General features: G+C 43.5%; 1 protein-coding gene and 1 long non-coding RNA gene across 3 annotated transcripts; both read right to left on the bottom strand.

The window, feature by feature from the left end:
• Nucleotides 1–2532: 2532 nt before the first annotated feature.
• GSTA4 (glutathione S-transferase alpha 4) lies at nt 2533–18402 on the bottom strand. Of its 2 annotated transcripts, XM_047732592.1 has the most exons (7): nt 18312–18402; nt 17176–17280; nt 9838–9889; nt 8142–8274; nt 7179–7320; nt 5550–5681; nt 2533–3130 (listed from the first exon to the last, which is right to left on the bottom strand). In XM_047732592.1, the coding sequence occupies exons 2-7, from the start codon at nt 17260–17262 to the stop codon at nt 3008–3010; spliced, it is 669 nt and encodes a 222-aa protein (XP_047588548.1). In that variant the 5' UTR covers nt 17263–17280; nt 18312–18402; the 3' UTR covers nt 2533–3007. The 2 variants fall into 2 exon arrangements, with proteins under 2 accessions (XP_047588548.1, XP_047588549.1); XM_047732593.1 differs by lacking the exon at nt 9838–9889.
• On the bottom strand, nt 12417–14151 carry LOC125101953 (uncharacterized). The gene is made up of 2 exons (XR_007127987.1): nt 12740–14151; nt 12417–12664 (listed from the first exon to the last, which is right to left on the bottom strand). It is a non-coding gene; the product is annotated as an uncharacterized LOC125101953 (long non-coding RNA).
• Nucleotides 18403–19983: the final 1581 nt, after the last annotated feature.

Raw genomic sequence — 19983 nt, 5'->3', positions numbered from 1 at the left:
CTTTCTGAACAGCTGGTAGCGGGTCTCAGATTAAGTGCTACCCCTCCCCCTCTGTTTAGACACCACAGCCCCTTGACGTGCTGTTCCACACTTTTACCGCTTGATCTACCTATTGGGACTCGAGTCGGTGAGCTTCCTGGTTCCTCTGCTTGGGTTCAGCCCTGAACCCTCTCGCACACTGTCATTTTTAAGGATCAACGATTTCTCGTGCCTGACCACTTACTCTATGACCAGAGGCTGGTGGCTCAGGAAAATGGGGGTGGGTGCCGTGGGCTGAGACTAAAGGGCAGGGGTCTGGACCAAAAGGGGACGGGGACAAGACTGAGGTAATGCCACCTGAGGCAAGATGGGGGAGGAGGGAGACCTGTTTTTAGTATGGGAAGGGCCCAGCACCATTTAAGGTCATGTACCTGTGGGCAGGAAAGACAGGGGCACGCGTCTTCACGTGACAGCATGGCCTGCGGTGTTTATTGCCTCTAATTCTCTCAGTGCAAAAACCAACATTCCTCTCTGGTTGTTTCCTCAGAGACAGCCTTGAGGGCCCCCTGGTGTTTAAGAGAAGTACAACCCAATGATTACAAAAAGGCTTCGAGTCCACGTATTGCCAGGCAATGGCACTCCCTCGTAAAATCACACCAAAATCAAAGTGTAAAATAGTGCAAAATTGCTGCCATCCCGCACAACTCCATTATACAGGCCCCTGGGTGTTATCAAGTCAATGTCTGCTTCCCATGCGTAAATTAATCAACACATAAGTATAAAATGTTTCTCTTCCTTAAAGAGGTTAGAAGGAGCAGTCCAAAAGGCCACCCTCACTCCTAACACCAGCTCCAAGCTGAATGGTACCCAAACACCAGCCTGAGGTTCCGCAGTCCATTAGAACTCACAGAACACACTGAAAGCTGTTCTACTCACTACTCACTACTACAGGGGGAGGACACAGGTGAAAATCGGCCAAGGGGAGAGATGCCCAGGGCAAAATCCAGGAGACTTCCACAATTGGAGCTTCCAGATGTGCTGTCTCCATGGAGTCGTGGACAGCACTGACATCATGGCAACCATGTGTGACAATGGGGGTACTGTCAACCAGGGAAGCCCATCGGAGCCTTGAGTCCGGACTTCTGCGGGGGTACTCTGTCACGTGGGCATAACTGATGGCCCATCTAGCTGATTGGACTCCAGCCCCTCCAGAGAGGAGCTGACACCACATGACCCAAAGACCCTACCCTAAGCTGCTTTGTTGGTGCAGCTCAAAGCCCTCGCCCTAAATCATAGGTTATTATCCAGCTGACTCAAAGCCTCGAGGCAAAAGGGGGTTCCCATCGGGCAGGACAGTCCAAGGGCTTAGAGATCAACTCCCAGAAGCGAAGGCCAGACCTGTCTTTGGACAGGGTAATCCCATACTATGCACGCCCCCATTTTCTTCTTATTGGCTTGGGCTTTCAGGAACCTGGCGGGAGCCTGGGCCTCTCCCTCAGAAGCAGCAGCCTGGGCCATCACTGCTCCCCAGGCTTGCTTGGCACTGCCCCTGCCCTCAGTCATGGCTTGTCACACAATTTTAAGTACCATGGTGATGACAGAAGCCCCCACTGTGAACGTGGGAACACAAACAACCACCTGGATGCCTGCCCTTGCTTTTTCTCGAATAAAATGCTGAGATACTTGCATTGATCGTGACAGGCATCAATGAGCGCTTCACAACTGGTGTTGGCTTTTCACCTCTGGCCAAAATCCCTCCTGCAGGGAGGAAGGAGTGTGCCCTCTTCTGAGACTCTCATCAAACACTGGCTTCTCCTCGGCTTTTTTATTTTCCTGAAATATCAAAGATGCGAAAAGCAGCAATTCTTCCTTTTCCAAAATTATTCCGGCTGGGTACACATCTCTCTCACCTACTGTGTGCTGAACTGTTCTAGAGCAGGGGCTCTGTTCTAGGGTTCTGCCTCCTGGCACCCTGCTTGGCACACAGGAAGTGCTCAATTAATATTTAAGACATAAATCAATACATGTTCAAAGCAATATTAAGAAACAGTACTTTTAGTTCTGAAATGCAAAAAATTAGCAGCCTATAAATAGCCATTTAGATAGTAAGAAGATATAAGTAATATATATACGGAGGCGCCTGGGTGGCTCAGTTGTTAAGCAGCTGCCTTCAGCTCAGGTCATGATCCCAGGGTCCTGGCATTGAGCCCCACATTGGGCTTCCCGCTCAGTGGGAAGCCTGCTTCTCCCTCTCCTGCTTCCCCTGCTTGTATTCTCTCTCTCCCTGTCTCTCTCTCTCTGCCAAATAAATAAATAAAAATATTTTTTTAAAAAAGTAATATACAATTACCTTACGTGTGCATCAAATACAACCGGAGGGATATACAAACAATAACTATGTTCTGTGGGGAGCAGAACCGTGCAGCTGGGGGGCAGGGCCAAAAAGACCACTTCCAACTCTACACCCTTTTATGTCCTCTTGATTTCTGAACCATGGGAATATGTTACAGATTACAAAAAAATTAATAAAAAAAAATTCTGGCAACATGGCAGTGATTTGTAAATTCTTTATTTTGGCTAATATTGACTGCCTTCATTACTACCACAGATGTATTATAGCTGAGAAGAATTATTCACTAGATATTCTGTTGTCATTAAACACCAAAATTCAGGAAGAGACTGGAGGGCTTTTAGAAAGGGATAAGAAGAAGGGGGAAAGAAGCTCAAGGGAGAACACAAGGTCCTGCCCAGCCTAGTTGTCAGGAAATGAGTCACCACATCAGATCTAACTGAAATGCCAGCCTCTCCGAAAAGGCTTTTCAGGAAAAAGCGGTGTTAACAATTATTCACCGGACAAAACAAAAGGTCAATGAATGTTTCTAGAAAAGATCTCGGCATGAAAGACCCAACTAAGGAAAGGTTATACATAGCACCATGACAGAGCTGGGATCAGGGCATCAATTAAGATTCTACTGTGGACACAGAAATCTCTAGGTGCTAGCTCTCACTCACAGATGTACGTGATGTTTTATGGCATAAAGATGTTGTAGACGGTTCTCACATAGATGTCATCGGGAGGAGGCTTCTTCTTGCTGCCAGGTTCCAGAAATTTCTTAATTGTAGGGATATTACTTATTTTCACCGTAAACTCCTGTAAAAGGAAAACACAACAGTTCGAGGTTAACAGCAAAGGTAATGTGAAAGCAAAGGTAACTGTGAAAATACGGTTGTGTAAAATGGTCCATGAAAAAATCTGTTCGAGAAGTATTTGTTACAGGAACCCAACCGGAAATGTAATCCAGCATCTGCTTGGGATCTGATCTCTTGGTGTGGACTGTTGACGATTTCTGTCCACAATGGCTGGGATCTAGACCAGGCTTTATGTACGCAAACCTCACAGTTCAGATCAACATATGAATTTTTTTCAGAGATTAAAAAAATTTTTTAAAGATGCTTAGATTAGGATTATGATGCTTGCTTAAGAGAAAAAAGGAAGGAAAAATCAGTACCTTAAATATATTGATCTACTCAGAGAAAATGCACGAGCCATTTAAATAAAAGTACTTTAAAAGGTCATCATATAGCACACTTTCCTTTTTAAAATTCAGCTTCCTTGTACTTTTTTACCCCTATTAGCAAATGAATCCTCTTTCTGGCTATGTGCAGGAGATAGCCAGTTGCATTTTTAATGGCTTAGGGCTCAGACACCAGATGTTTATGTAAACCATACTTAGGGAAATCACATTGTCCATTCAGTGTCAAATCTTACCAATTCTCAGAAATTGAGACAGAAGTCTGTTTGATCTAGCAATATTTTTCAACCATAGGAAGAAGTGTATATCCATCAAATTTAATTATTCTAGTTAAATTTTTCGAAGAAGTCATTTATTCAAAAAACTACTATTTATTAAATGTCTATAATGTACAAAGCACAGCCTTAAGCATGCACACAAAGATACACAAACATATATATATTGCTAATACTGACAAAAGCTAATAATTATGTCAAAGCTATTTAAATGACAAATTTCTCTTTTATCAATACTGTACTAATATTTAGAAGCTTGTTCTATAGGATTTATCATTTCAAGATTTACCCAAGGTTCATTATTTGTCATGTCTAATAAAATTTTTGTAAATTCTGACTTTTTAAAATACCCTTTAATCAATGATTAAATGCAGGAATGAATGACCCTTTAATTCAATTCAGATCTGGCATTAGATTCTGAAGTCCTTTAATTAAAACTATATTTAGAAAAATGAAAAATAAAAAATAAATAAAAAATAAACTGTATTTAGGTGTAGCCACTGTGGAAAACAGTATGGAAGTTCCTCAAAAAATTAAAAATAGAAATATACAATCTAGTAATTCCATCACTGGGTATTTACCCAACGAAAATGAAAACACTAATTTGAAAAGATATATGCACTCCTATGTTTATTGTGGTCTAATTTATAATAGCCAAATTATGGAAGCAGCCTAAGTGTCCAACCACAGACGGATGGATAAGGAAGATGTGGTACACACACACACACACACACACACACACACACACACAGGAACATTACTCGACCATAAAAAAGAATGAAATTTTGCCATTTGTGACAACATGGATGCACGCAGAGGTATGATACTCAGGGAAATAAGTCAGAGGAAAACAAGTATTATGATTTCATTTATATGTGGAATTTAAAAAACAAAACAAACAGAAACAGACACATAAATACAGAGAACAAACTGATGGTTGCCAGATAGGAGTAGGGGGATGGGCAAAATGGGTGGAGTGGGAGGTATATGCTTCCAATTATGGAATGAATAAATCCTAAGAATGAAATGTACAGCCCAGGGAATATAGTCAATGACTAGAGTCCCCTCCTCAGCAAGGAGCCTACTTCTTCCTCTACCTGCCATTCCCCTCGCTTGTGTGTATACATGCTCACACTCTCTGACAAATAAATAAATAAAATCTTAAAAAAAAAAAACAAAAAGCAAAAAAATAAAGCCCTCCACTTCTTTGAAGTTCTATGATCAATCTTAGCAGAATAATACTGAGAAATAAGTGGAGCCACATGCAAGTCTCTCCTTGAAATTTCTGAGAAGGGGAATGGTGGGAACTCTTTGCATGTCACTGATCAACTCTCAGAACTCAGGCTGGAATGTTTCCAGTTGGAGAGCACAGTATTTCTGAGACTGGGAGCCACACCCTGATGATAAGACTGTTTTTGGTACTGACCCTCAAGCTCTCCTGTCTGTATATATACAGCACAGACAGAGGAGGAATCCCTCATCCCTGCAATTACCACTAAGGCAAGCTTCACTGGCAAACTGTGTATGGAGTTTGTTTCAAGAGTGTAGTTATGAAACAAAACTAAGCTAAAATCCCTTGCACAGGTATGTGATCTTTTAGCTCTAAAGATCTGGGGACCAGAAAAACCATTTCAAGTCTGTACTTCCATTTCACGAACTAGAATCTAAAAAAGTACAAACACACCCCAGCCAACCAATCAACAGACATTGAAGGAAGGCCCAAGAGTTTTGGGCCAATGTTCTAAAACATGGTTTTATTTACCTGGAGATGAGGAAACGCAGACAGGATATTGGGGATTTTCTCTTCTAGAGCCAAAATAGTTTGTAGTAGAATCACATCTGCAAGGCTCAGCTGGTTACCAACGAGAAACCTTTGCCCATGATCTCTTAAAACCTACAGGATACAAATATTTTGCATTGCTTACAATACTTCACATGGAGAAACTGATTAAACTGTTGAATCAGTGCAGTATCTGAGTATTTTATAAATAATATCAACTAAGAGGAGGCTCCCTGTATCAGACAGAAAGAAAATGCACACAGGGTATAGAAACAGAACTACCATAACATATCTGCTTTGTATCAGAATGACCACTGAAGGGGAGAAGGGGAAGAAAATATTAATTCTGGATTTAGCAGAGCTTCAAAAGGATACACCCATTCCATAAATGTATCTATAGAAATGAATTACGGGTGACAAATTCAGGAGGCTTGGGGATGAGATGTAAGCAACAGGTTCCCTTCAAGGAGTCTCATGTCACTTGGCAGCTCTGTGTTTCTGTAAACATCAAGACTCAGTCATTAACTAGACATGACTATTAAAAAAGTAGGCTTCCTTCCCTATCTTCCAGAGCTCATCTTGATGCCCATTTTGAGAGCATGTAGGTTCAGAGATTCATAGGGATAGATGATAATGGGGGAGAGGCAAGGAATAGTGCTAGAGAAGTGAGGATCTTCTTTGCAGTGAACTCTTGGATGCCCATAAGTGAGTGTGCGTGTGTGTGTGCGTGTGTGGTGTCTGACAGGGGCTCTCCATAAACTCCCAGTCAAATATAGCTACTGAAGCCGGACTGGGAGAGCACAATGAATCCAGAATTATAGTCTGAAGCCTGTCCAATTCTGGCTCCCCACCTTAGGAGTGTCCCTCAAGCTGCCTGGGATTCCATTCCACTATGTGTCAAAGGGATAACAGTTCATAGCTGATGTGTTGGGAGGAGCCCCAACTTAGTCTGCAACCTCACCAAGCCACCTGCTCCTCCCTCATCACACCCACATTTCTACATTATCATATTTTACATTCACCAAGTGCCTGTGGGCAAGGGACCATTACACCAAGCAACGGAAAAACCCAGAAAATACCTCTCCTTCTTAAATCTAATTCCACAAAGATGGCAAGAGGAGATCTACCAATTCCCTACTTTTATACTTCTTTTTTTAACAGAAACATTGAAAACCATTCCTCTCTGTGGAGAAAAAGACTCTGAGGCTCAGAAAAGCAGATATATTATTAATAAGACGAGGAAAGTAACAAAACAGGAAGCAAAAAGAGCAAAGGGAAGAGAAACAAAACAACAATGGTCTTCTCATCACATCGAACCATCAGGTAGGATATCTGACACACAACGGCTATTCCACAAAGGTTTGTGGGATGAAAGAAGGAAGGAATAGGTAGTTTTTGCTCTTCTGTATCTCCCACAGGGTGGGCTCATGGTGAATGTAAGGACAGTAACACACACATGGGGTGAACCCGTGTTTTCCCCAGGCTTCTAGAATAGTACGGCCCAAGGAGCATCTGAGGGGCTCCAAAACATCCCTGCTTTGTGCTGACGGCTACCGTCACCTCCCTTGGTCATCTGGTTAGGCTGCGCTCATGGGCTTCTCTGCCACCTACCTTTTCAAACACAGGAAAGTATCTAATTATAGCCTTCTGGGCCATGTTAACCACTTCCTTTTGTTGGTCATCTGGTTTTAGAAAAGGATGCATGATAATCAATTCCAGCAGATCTAGTGTTCCCTCCACGTACATGTCAATCCTTAAAACAAAACAAAACGGAAGTTTCCTCAGTTTCCCCTTCTTTGAACTCATCGGCTTCCAGGACTAAGAATTCAGAGTGCTTTTCTCTTAAGATTCTGGCAACCCAGAAGCATTAATCTATATCTGCCTCCAAGAGCAAAGATGCAAAGTCAATTCTAGTTGTAATTCAGAAAAATCCATCACAAATCAGTAAGCACAAGAATCATGATATTCCCCCTCTTCCGGGCCCCTACCCTTACTCTAGTACCCATGGTTGGTATGGGTGGAATTTCAGATTTATAAAAATAACGGGTATCATTTATGGACTGCTTGGTGTGCTAAATGCTCTACACCCATTATTTCATGGACTCCAATGACATCATCAGGTATGCGCTATCTGTACACTGCACGGGACACACGGTGGGACTGTGGAACCCAGCACCTCGCCCTAGATCACACATCTTAGGAGGTATAAGGAACGGGCTTTGCGTTCAAAAATATAATCAAAATTATAATCAAGGCACAGTATCCCTGGCCTTGAATCATGGCATAGCAGCTTCCTGTTCTTCGTGCTTTGTGATAATAAATTTGCGAGGAAAGTAAAAAGCAGCATCGAAGCACTGAAAGATGCTGAAACCTGAAACAATCACGCCCCAGAGAGAGGATCCAGCATCTGAACTCAATTCTTCTCTTTCGTTTTACCCAGACCCTCTGTACTGATTCTTCCCCATTTACACTAACAATACAAGGCACAAAGGAGATGGCCGTGCTGTAGAGACCGCTTATCAGCTAAGGTTTCAGTGAATGACAAGCGAGAACACTTGTGATGGGACACTGTACAGGGTTCTCTCCTTGAGGTCCTTGCCGAAGAGGTGGTGTTTATCTGCTATGTAGTGAAGGATGCTTCGGGTCTGCACCAGCTTCATCCCGTCAATTTCAACCATTGGCACTTGTTGGAACAGCAGGTGGTTACCTAAGAATGGAGACCCGGAGTTAATACTGATCTCTTCCCTGTCCCCGTGCCCCTAACCACGCCCAACTGCATGAAAAGGGACCCGTGTGAAACTCCCAGATAACCTCAACTTCATTCAGGGGTGCACACTGAACCCTCAAAGAAGCCTGAAAACCAGCACTGTTCTAAACCTTCCTTTTTCATTTTTCACTGCAGGGGGAAATACTTACCCACTGGGGCAAGGGGCAGGGGGGAATGCAGTGAAGATATTTCTGCAGAGCTGCCTTGGCCAACACGGCTGCCAGCAGGTGTACGTGTCTAGTGAAACCTACATGTAATCAAAATTCTGAAAAATTTAGAATTCCATTCCTTAAGCATGTTTGACACATTTCAAGCGCTGAGTAGACACACGTGGCTAGCAACTACTACACTGGACTGAGAACAGGATGTTTCCACTGCTGTAGAATGTTCTACTGATGGCACAGCTTTAGAAAATCTGAGCATAAAACCAAAGTCACCAACCGGCATTCATGTACGCCCTAGCCACAGACCATGTACAACCAAGTTCACTGTCAGTGATCGAGAGCAGCTTATTGCTTTCTCCAACAAACCTGTATTAAGGTTTGCTGTTTATATTTGCAGAGAGGGAAATACAGGATCTAGCCCAGTTTTCAAGGGGCTCAAGGATTGGGACGGTACCTGAGGGTCTGGAGGAGATGAGTACTCCACACATGCCCAGTGACATCAGGCCAGTGTTACATATGAAGGCTGCCACTGCAGCTGGTCCCTGGCTAGGAAGCCTTTAGCTGGGCCGAGACCCCCTGCTGATGATTGGGAGGGAGGCTACTTACAGTTGCTGGGTATTCCTTACAGAGCCTGGGCACGCATGGTGGGAGTGGGGCCGACCAGGAGTGTAAGGGGGGCCTTTCACTGAATTCATTTCTGTCTGCTATGCACCACAGAAAGGCGGCCCAGTGTAAATGGGGACTTCTGGCTGTATACTTCAAGCAAACACCGGTGCCCCAGACAATTTGGAAGAAGTGAGGTATGGAATATGAAAATGAGGGAAGGGATGAAGGAGAGCAAAAAAGAGGGGCGGGAGCAGTCAGAGGAGGGCAGGAAGAGGAAAAAGGGATGGAGAAGAGCTGTTTACCTAACAGTTCATTCCCTTCAACTCTCAGGGAATTACTGACTAAAAGTGATTTACTGGCAATTTTAGTTCTTTCTCCCCTTTGGTTTTAGGATACTGCTCTGAGTGTTCATGTCAACATCTTTGCCCTTCCACATAAAAATCAGTTCTTAAAATCATTATTGGGGCGCCTGGGCGGCGCAGTCACTTGAGTGTCCGACTCTTGATTTTGGCTCAGTCCTGATCTCAGGGTTGTGAGGTCAAGCCCCAAATTGGGCATCATATCATGCTCAGCTCAAGGAGTCAGCTTTAGGATTCTCTCTCTCCCTCTCCCTCTGTCCCTCCCCTCCCCCACTTGCATGCACACATGCACATGCTCTAAAAATAAATCTTTTAAAAAGAAAACCTGAAGGAAAAATCAGTATTACCAACAGTTGTTTCATTTCCATACTCACCATCCTGCAACTTCTGCAACTGTTCTTTTGTTTCTAAGAATTCTTCATCAAACTAAATTAAAAAAAAAAAAAAAAAGATACCCGCCCCCCGCCCCAAGAAGGCATAGGTCATTATAGGATCAGGACTGAAAATACCAAGTCAAACTGTCTCAGAAGCAGAGAGAATGAGCACACTTAGCACCCACATCTTGGTTTCCCACTAAAAGCAACCAGGGCTCCTTGGAGAAAAGGTTGTTGCTGGTAGATTAGAAAGCAAAGACGAGCTCAAACACAGATAAGATACGGCAAAGGCATGCAGGACCCTACTTGAGAGGGAGTCCCTAGGCAAGCATCAGAAGAGTAATGTCACTTAGGGATCATTACACATACCAGTAACAACAACAAAAAAATCCCTGTGTCCTTACGTGACGATACTCAAAAAGGTGGAAGGGAAAGTTCTTTTTTACAGAAGAATTAGTGCTAACCAATGATAAAATAAGGATATCACCAATCTGTAATCTACAACTGATTCTGATAAGGATCAAGAAGGATGCTGAAATCACTGAGTTATAAAGGTGGAGAATATTCAGACAACCTTGAAGTCTCATCCCGCAAGCTAATTATGAGAAAGGAAAAATGTAGCTTTGTGGTGGAAGGATCTGGAGATCTCACCATCTATCTAACCAAGTGATCAAACTTAGCTCCCCATTGGGGGACACGGATATGTTGTGTGCTTCCTGCTGTGACCCAATGAGAAGGGCACGGTTAACACTGTGACCCAGATCTAAATGCAAAGTGAAAATCAGGCATGTGCAGAATGTGGGGCACTCTGTAACAAATACGGCTGACTCTTTCAAACCTACAGAAAACTTGTTTTGGGGGCACCTGGGTGGCTCAGTAGGTTAACGTCTGCCTTCAGCTTGGGTCATGATCCCGGGGTCCTGGGATGAGCCTCATGTTGGCCTCCCTGCTCTGCGGAGAGTCTGCTTTTCCCTCTTCCTCTGAGTCTTCCCTCTGCTCATGCTCTCTCTCTCTCTCTCAAATAAATAAAATCTTTAAACAACAATTTATTTTGTGTTTAAGCCTCTCCTGGGTGTGCAAGTTTTCAGAACAGCAGGTTTGAGGGATTTGCCTCTGCCATTCCCTGACCTCCTGCCATTCTCTGACCTCCTCACCACTTATCTGGCTCCCCTTTTCTAGACTTCCATTCACTTCTTGACTGAAAATTTGAGCTCCATTATCCAAGGACAAATCTTTATTTAAAAGAGATTTCAGGGTGCCTGGGTGGTCAGTTGTTAAGCGTCTGCCTTTGGTTCAGGTCATGATCCCAGGGTCCTGGGATCGAGCCCCACATCGGGTTCCCTGCTCAGTGAGAAGCCTGCTTCTCCCTCTCCCACTCCCCTTGCTTATGTTTCCTCTCTTGCTGTGTCTCTCTGGGAAAAAAAAAAAAAAAAAAAAAAGCCAAAATAAATAAAATAAAAGAGATTTCAACTTTAGCCAGGCACCCCTCCTCAGATAATTCTTCTTTATGGAATTTGGTTTCCAAGTTCATGCAAAAGAGTCACTTTCTTTTTTACACACTTCTTCTCAGTTAAGTCAAGTATGGGAGGAAAAAAGGAATAAAAAGTAGATACTATTCTAGATGAAAACAGACTAAAGAGACAAAATAACCAAACACCTGAATCCTGATTAGGTCCTGGATATTGGGGGCAGGGAATGGGAGTGGCAGTTAAAACTGCTACACAGGTAACAGGAATATAGACATCTGGGGGACAGTATGGAACTTTTCAATATGGATCATATACCGCTACTGCAAAATTAGTATTAATTTTATTAGTTGTGACAATGATACTGTGGTTATTAGCACAATTACTTTTTTTTAGGAGGAAAATACATGTTGATGTCTACAACTTCCTTCACATGGTTGATTAAAAAAAAAAAAAGCAAGGCAGGGGCAGGGGTGGGGCGCGGGGAGAAAGCAAATGTAGGAAAATGTTAACAATTAGTGCACTGAGTTCAAAGGTGTCCATTATCCTATTATAACTTTTCTGTAGGTTTGAAAGTTTTCAAATTAAAAAGCTGGGGGGAAAAGAAATGGTGGAAGCATGTTCTTCTTGGACATTAAAAAAAAAGTGTTCTAATGCTGTAATGTGCTTCATGTCCGGAAGGGGAGACCTCCTCTCACCAAGTCCCCCGACAACTCCCCACCCATGTCTGTCCCCGTGTTTCTCCTCCGAATCATCCTAGGGAGGGGCAGAGCTGATTAGCACAAATCAGCAATCCTCCCCTCTTCTGGCTCAGCCACTTGATGGGGGAGTTGAACCCAGATAATGGGGTATAGGTATGGCTTCTGCTACTCGCCGGGATCCTCGTGGTGTGAGAGGGGTCTGGCAGGATCACCATCTGGTGCCCCCTGAGCAGCAACCTCTGGGCAAGAATGTTCAGGGCAGGGCACCAGGGTACCTGCCTTCCGCTTGGGTCATGATTTCAGGGTCCTGGGATTGAATCCCTCATCGGGCTCCCTGCTCCGTGTAGGGCCTGCTTCTCCCTCTTCCTCTCCAATAAATAATAAAATCTTAAAAAAAAAAATGTTCAGGGCACTTGTGCAACAGCCAGATGTAGTGCAGGTGGTACTCCCTCCATACTACACCTTGCAAACTTTTATAACCACGATCATTTAAAGCATATAGGAAAGTGTGTGTGTGCATGTGTGTGTACGTTGACATGTGTGCATCTGTGTATATGTGTGTGTGTGAGAACTCAAGCCCACTCTTTGGAGATCCACAGCTGAGGCTAGAAACGCACATTTCTTAAAGCCAATCTTTCTAAAGGGTTCTGATTCTGGCTTCTGACTTCTTGGGAACATCATGCAAGATGTGTGTGATTTCTCACCAGGGACAATCTATCCTCAGCTTTACAAAACGTGTTCAGTAAGAAGCCAGCACGGAAGTGCAGATAGATGAGAGGGTAGGAGAGGGAAGAAAAAAATCACAAGGCAGACCTTGGAGGGAGCTTGGTGACTCAAGTATTGTGTGTGAGGCTTCAAGGACAGACACCGTGTCTCGATTTCTATCTACATAATCAGTGGCCTTTGCTCCCTAACAAGGGTACCCTTCCCAGTGGGATATTCTGCAGACCTGCTCTCCTGCTTACCACTCCCTTATCCACACTGTCAGTTTTACATGAATGGCCCAGAAGCCCTGAATGAGGAGTTTGTAGCACTTGAGTCTTCTTTTATATGTGTTACTTTCCCAAATTTTTCAGGGGGATTGGACTGGGTTTCTGGGGGGTCTTCAGGTAATTTAAGCCCCAAGCAGCAATGAAGCAACACTTGGCAGAGAGCGACATCTACGGACCCAAAGCCACTGACTGAGAGCGAGGATGTCGAGTGTCCGAATCAGGTGGGCTGCCTTTCAGCAGGTTTTGGTTACCGAGTCACTCAGATGTGTGTGCTTTACATGACAGGCTCAACTCAGCGCTGTGACATTAGGAACCATGAACTTAACCAGCAGGCTGCCAGCGTGTTCTCCACAACTGTTCAGATCTGTGTGCTTAACTAAACATGTGCTTTTTGGATGGAGGTCTCGTCACCAGTACTATCTTTGGGGAACGGCTTCTATAAACCATGTGGCCAGCCCCTAGTTAGGGAGGCTAATCTAGTTCCCTCCACACACGTCAGAAGGGTGGGCTTGGGACCCGCTGGGCCAATACTCTACCTCACCTGTCTGCCCACGGTGACTGGTCATGGGACCCATGTTTTGTTTTTTGTTGTTGTTTATTTTTTTTAACTTACTTAGGGTTGGCTTTTCTACTGCTGTCACCAAGAATCTTGACACATATACAGGGGAGTAGGAGGAATAGGGGAGAATGAAGGTTGGAAAGAGAGGGTTTGGCAAAGGATTATATTAAACGCACAAGTAAGACACCCATTGCAAACCTCTTAAATAAGCCAGAACTTCAAACTCAGAAACACACAGGGGAAAGACAGGTGACTTCAATAAGCCAACCAGATTCAGGACATGGAACCAAGAATTTTTTCACTCACCCCTTAACACAACTAGAAAATCTATCCTGAGACAACAGGGAAATGATGGGGAGCGTGATCAACTAGAAAGGTCCATCTATAGTGGCAGTCCTTCCTTACTCAGATTTAGCAATTATTACCCTCTGAAAACGAGGGCCTAGTACCATCAGATCTTCAGACTTACCAAGAGAAGTCAGAAGTTAGAATTTGTACATAAAAATGATATTAACTAATTTAGCAAATTTTAACACACCGTACAAGGAGTTAGAATGATACACAAAGGGATGCCTGGGTGGCTCAGTCGATTAACCGCTGCCCCACGCTGGGCTCCCTGCTCAGCGGGCAGACTGCTTCTCTCTCTTTCTCTGCCTGCCACTCTGCCTACTTGCGCTCTCTCTCTTGCTCTGACAAATAAATAAATAAGTAAAATCCTAAAAAAAAAAAAAAAAAAAAGGAAAAAAAAAAGATATGCAAAGAAATCAAAACCCAAACCAACCAAACAAAACACAAAGCCTCAAACCCAACAATGTGCCATCTTTGGAGGTTGCTAGGGTAACGACCAAGTATTCTGAAAATCGATGAAGAGACTACATCAAGCATTTACCTGATCTTTCCCATATGAACTGTACTTCAAGGGAATTAAAAATTACTCTTTGGGGGCACCTGGGAGGCTCAGTGGGTTAAAGCCTCTGCCTTCTGCTGGGGTCGTGATCTGGGGTCCTGGATCAAGTCCCCCATTGGGCTTTCTGCTCAGCGAGGGGCCTGCTTCCTCCTCTCTCTGCCTGCCTCTCTGCCTACTTGTGATCTCTGTCTGTAAAATAAATAAATAAAATCTTTTAAAAAATAATTACTCTTTGTGGGGCACCTGGATGGCTCAGTGGATTAAAGCCTCTGCCTTCAGCTCAGGTCATGATCCCAGGGTCCTGGGAGGGAGCCCCATATCAGGCTCTCTGCTCGGCAGGGAGCCTGCTTCCTCCTCTCTCTCTGCCTGCCTCTCTGCCTGCTTGTGATCTCTGTCAAATAAATAAATAAAATCTTTTTAAAAAATTACTCTTTGTAAGAGAAACACAGTTAATAAATTCAGATACATTCATAGAAACAGAAAAATCACCATTTTGTAATCCCTTAACAACGGTGATGAAAAATAAACCCCTAGTTGAGAAGGTAATCGAGGAAATTTTGCAATGTGTGGACCAGGCTGACATCTCTGGAACACGGGATCAAGCTCAGCTCTTCTGAAAAGGGAGAAAGACATCAGGCATCCCTTGATGCTGTGTAATAAACACATGTTTATTACATGTGTCTGGCAGGCAAAAAAGGAAAAAAAAAGGTTTAGAGAGAAAAAGTGAGCCATGATGACAGCTCTGGGTTCAACTAGCAGTTAACAGGAGATACAGGAAGAGAAGAATATGTTAAAATGAGGGTAAGGCAGCCAAATCCAGAATGGGGTAAATTATATAGGACAGTTTCTTCCACAAAGAAATGGCAAAAAAACAAATACAGACACTTGGCACTCAGCTCTTGGTTGCTAAAACCACTTGCCGGCAAAAGGGACCAGGATTCCTTGGGGAAATACCAGATTCTAGGGCCGGGGCAAGGAAGACAGAAGAAGAGCCTGGAGCGTCCTGAAGTGACAGAACGTAAGAGAGAGCTGAAGGGTAAGAAAAGAAAGGGAGCGTGGAGCCGTGGAGCCAACCCGAAACAGCAAATGGCCAAAATGGGATGATTTGGACAAGAAAACATTATTGGATTATAACACGAAGCATAAAGTAAATGCTATATACTTACGCCCATACTGATAGAAAGAAATGCTTGACTAGATAAATGGAGGAGAAAAAAAAAATCTCTCTTATGTAAGAATTCTAAATGCAGATGCCTCCCCCTCCAGGAGGTGGGGTTTAATGCCTGTCCTTCTGAGTGTGAACTGAACTTAATGACTTGTTTGGAAATAATAAAGGGGAAAATAATCCCTTTACAATGAAGAAACCTGGCAGACATGACCTTAGCCAAGTGACCAAGGTTAACAGCACCAGGGATAACTCATGTTAATATCACCCCTAATATGATGTAACGAGAAGGGCACTTGACTTCTGTGTTAGTCTTCCCCCAAGTCCCAAACCCCAGTACAATCATGAGAAAACAAACAAACCCAAACCAGGGAGTTCTACAAAAATTCTGATCAGTAGTTTTCAAAACCGTCAACATCATGAAATAAAAGAAAGACTGAGGAACTGTGATATTGAGAGAGACTTAAGGAAACACAGTGACTGAGTATAATGTTGCATCTAACAACAGTAAAGGACATGATTGGAAAACTCGTTAAATTCAAATAGTCTGCAGTGTAGTTGGGCACCAATGTCAATTTCTTAGTTTTGACATGATTATGTAAGATGGTATCATTAGGGAAGACTCAGTCGCCATTATATGCACTGTCTTTACAACTTCACTTTACATTTAAAATTATTCCCAAATAAAAAGTTTAGTTTTAAAAAATGCAGAGGAAACTGTTACAGATTTTAAAAATACTGAAAGAAACATAACCAAATGCAATGTGTGGGCGTGATTTAGATCCAGGCTGGAATAAACTTACTATAAAAAGACCTGTTTGAGACAATCAGGCTCTTCAGATATTAATAAGGAACTGTTAATTTTGTTGGGTGTGATTGCGGTATTGTGGTTGCGTTGTAAAATCCTCATCTTTTACAGATAAAAACTGAAACACTCATTACAGATGAAAGGATATGATGCTTGGATTTTGCTTTAAAATATTCCCACAAAATCAAATGGAGGAGATGGAGGAGAGCAGAGCAGCATTTTAAAGCAAATGACTATTGAAACTGGATGAGGGGAAACGTGTGGCAATGTTTTCTCAAGCTCTGTACCAACTGGAACATTTCCATAAATAAGAAGCTAAGAGAACAAAAAGAAAGATAAAAACACTGTGGGTCAAAGCCTACACCAGAGGCAGACAGACAAGAAGGCTACCAGTTAGAAGCCATTTAAGTGAAGAGGAAATTTACCTACAGATTGTGTTAATTAACAAAAGTCTTCCCTGGCAAATTTCAGGTTCATTCCTTTCCTCCTTATTAATAAATTCTTACTGGTGGCAGATCAGAAGCTAATGATTACGTAAAAGTCTAAAGTAAAATAAAATTCCATCGACCACATTCCATTTTTAAAGAAAAATAACACTGGCAAGGAGGGCGTCTTCTGACTCAACCAAGCCTGTCTGTGTTAGGGGGGGAGAGAGTGAGAACAGGACTCCGCCATTGATGTTTTCCTCAAAAGTCTCAAAGTTGTACGACAAATCTGTGAAGAAACAGCATATAGGGTACCTCGACTCCGGCGGCAGCTAAAACCCATCTTACGGATTCCATCCGGCCTCTTCCATTAGGATAGTGGAGTTTGGGCTTCGCTGCCATGATGGCCTTTCAGGCTTTCTGGAAAAAACCAAAAACAAACAAAAACAAAACAAAACAAAAAACAAATGCGCAGCTCCTCTTAAACGAGCAGTCTTGTGTCCTGTCTTCAATTCGGCGCTCACGGGCTAAATGAATATTCAGGATTTTGGCACAGGAAATCGGTTTTTGGTGGGGGTTTTCGCCTTTTTTTTTTTTTTTTTTTTAAATGACTGCGTTTTCCCTCACTCCATAAAAACCTACCACCATTTCCAAATATTAAAAGAAACAACCACCTTGGTTTTCATACCGTGTCTACTTATGATTCCTTATTCTGGATCTTGGGAAGCTGGGGACATTGGTTATACAGACATTTGTGCCAGCAGTGAGATACTTCATAGATTCAGAACATCATATACTTTGACCTTGAAAATTTAAAATTTTCCAGATTCGGGCTGGAGAGGCAAGACGCGGGGGGCCGCGCGGAAGTGTGCACCCTTCGGAACCCTTGCAAGAATTCACGCTCTCACAGCAACATCTTACTTGGTTATCACAGCAACGGGGAGGTTGACGCGCCGAGCGATTCTATTGTCTGCAAAATGCGCGTCCCCCATCCAACCTGCGGTAGCTTCTCCCCACCCCGCCCCGGGTCCCGCACATCCCCCGCCCCAGCTGGGAACTGCACCTCCCACCTTCGGAATGCGCCCAGGCCTCGGGCTCGGCCGCCCGAAACCAGAGTCCTGGGCTACTCCGGTCCCCGCTCAGCCCACGCTACACCGGGGCTTCGGGAGGATCCGCGCTAGTCGTCCACTGAAACCCGTGGATTTAGACTCCGCAGAGCGGGTTAATAAAAATAATACGCACTCGGAGCCAAGAATGACCCCAGCCCAATCCTAGGAGCCCACGTCAGCCCAGGGGGCAGAAGCGCCAAAGGGACAGGAGGGAGGGAGACGAGGACTGAATGGGGAGCTGGAGAGAGTTGCGACGGACGATGGAGTAGGAGGCTTGGGGCCGAGGAGCGGAGGGGAGGAGAAACGCGGCGCGGAGAGAGGGGCGGCAGGAGGGAGACAGACCTGAAGTCCGCTCGGAGCACAGGGAGCTGCACAAAGCGCTCGGCGAGCGGTCTGCAGCAAGGCGGGCCGGGTTGGCCGCCAGAAGGCGCTCGGATGGGCGAGGCTCCGGGAAGTTTCACCAATAGGGACCGCAATGTTTAGCATGCCCCACCCATCTGCAAGGCATTCTGGATACTATGAAAACAGCCCAAATTCAAGCAGGTTTCAAAACAAATTTTAGCTTTGCGAGACATAAAATGGCTTTAAACTGTTGGTTAGATTACAACTTTAGTTAGAAAAGACCTGTTAGAGATCCGGTATGGTTAAGGAAACTCGACCTATGCTAAAAGTAAAATTGGCTTTAGGGTTTATATAGCTCGTGCGCAGCCGTGGTCCCTCGGATGTGAGGGCGATCTGGCTGCGACATCTGTCACCCCATTGATCGCCAGGGTTGATTCGGCTGATCTGGCTGGCTAGGCGGGTGTCCCCTTCCTCCCTCACCGCTCCATGTGCGTCCCTCCCGAAGCTGCGCGCTCGGTCGAAGAGGACGACCTTCCCCGATAGAGGAGAGGACCGTTCTTCGGTCAAGGGTATACGAGTAGCTGCGCTCCCCTGCTAGAACCTCCAAACAAGCTCTCAAGGTCCATTTGTAGGAGAACGTAGGGTAGTCAAGCTTCCAAGACTCCAGACACATCCAAATGAGGCGCTGCACGTGGCAGTCTGCCTTTCTTTTGAGAATAAAGTCTTGAAATAATTTTAAAGTCTTGAAATAATTTTAAAACTCTTAGCAAATAGCGAGTGCAATTCATAGCAGTTATAGAATATGTACTAACAGAACTTATGTACTAACAGAACTTATAATATCTCATTTTGTGTATAGATCATATACATATTGCTCCTCGCCTTTTTTGACTCCATGATCACCTTGAGCTTTCCCTTCATTTCACACTTTAAAAACAGACACTCTAAGTGATGGGCTAAACAGACCATCTTCCTGGAGGAAGGGGAACATTGGGGTGGAGGTGTCAATGGGCCTAAAAAATACTTTGGCTGGTAAATAATTTAAAACTTTAAAAAATAGAGTAAAGCCATCAAGGCTATATTATAGAGAATGCAGAATTCACGCAGCTCTCAAAGTTTAAAATATATGCCTTCAAAATGCATTATTGAATTATTAAATTATTCATTTAAATTTAATTTTAAATAATTTTAAAATAAAATAAAAATAAATTTAAAATAATTATTTAAAACTCTTTCTTGCTTTTAGAGGAAGCTTCTGCTATTTTTCAGACTATAGATGTTGTTGATTATTGTTTCCTTCATGAAGGGCTCTTGAGAGTACCTGCCTTGAGAAACCTGGGGTGCTGAACAATTGCTGCAAATAACAGAGATTTTAATTTCAGTAGTTTTCTGTGGCAGGAGTGTGGAGAATGAATGAATGAATTGGCATAGTGGGAAGGAGAGAGACATACCTACTAAATAGCCATGTGTTTTAAAGTAGCACCATGAATTTGAAGATGATGGTTAAGGAAAGGTGAAATATTAAGGAGGTGGAAGGTAACAGATTTAGTAATCATATCACAGAGAGTAGGGGAAAGGAAGAGAAAAAAAATCTCCCCCCAAACACATACACACATTTCCTTTTCGACCCTTCTTGTCTATTTTCCATAACATTTGTTGTTATCTAACATAT

Source organism: Lutra lutra, chromosome 6 (assembly GCF_902655055.1).
Source record: "Lutra lutra chromosome 6, mLutLut1.2, whole genome shotgun sequence".
Taxonomy (NCBI): Eukaryota; Metazoa; Chordata; class Mammalia; order Carnivora; family Mustelidae; genus Lutra; species Lutra lutra.
This window is presented reverse-complemented; position numbering and strand designations above follow the sequence as displayed.

What these genes read in the sequence shown, in the direction of transcription:
- GSTA4 (XM_047732592.1), bottom strand. Translation starts at nt 17,262, where the DNA reads ATGGCAGCGAAGCCCAAACTCCACTATCCTAATGGAAGAGGCCGGATG. An exon ending in TAGCTGCCGCCGGAGTCGAG is followed by an intron (nt 9,890 to 17,175) that starts GTACCCTATATG and finishes TTTTTAATTTAG; the next exon opens with TTTGATGAAGAATTCTTAGA. An exon ending in GTTGCAGAAGTTGCAGGATG is followed by an intron (nt 8,275 to 9,837) that starts GTGAGTATGGAA and finishes CTCCATTCTTAG; the next exon opens with GTAACCACCTGCTGTTCCAA.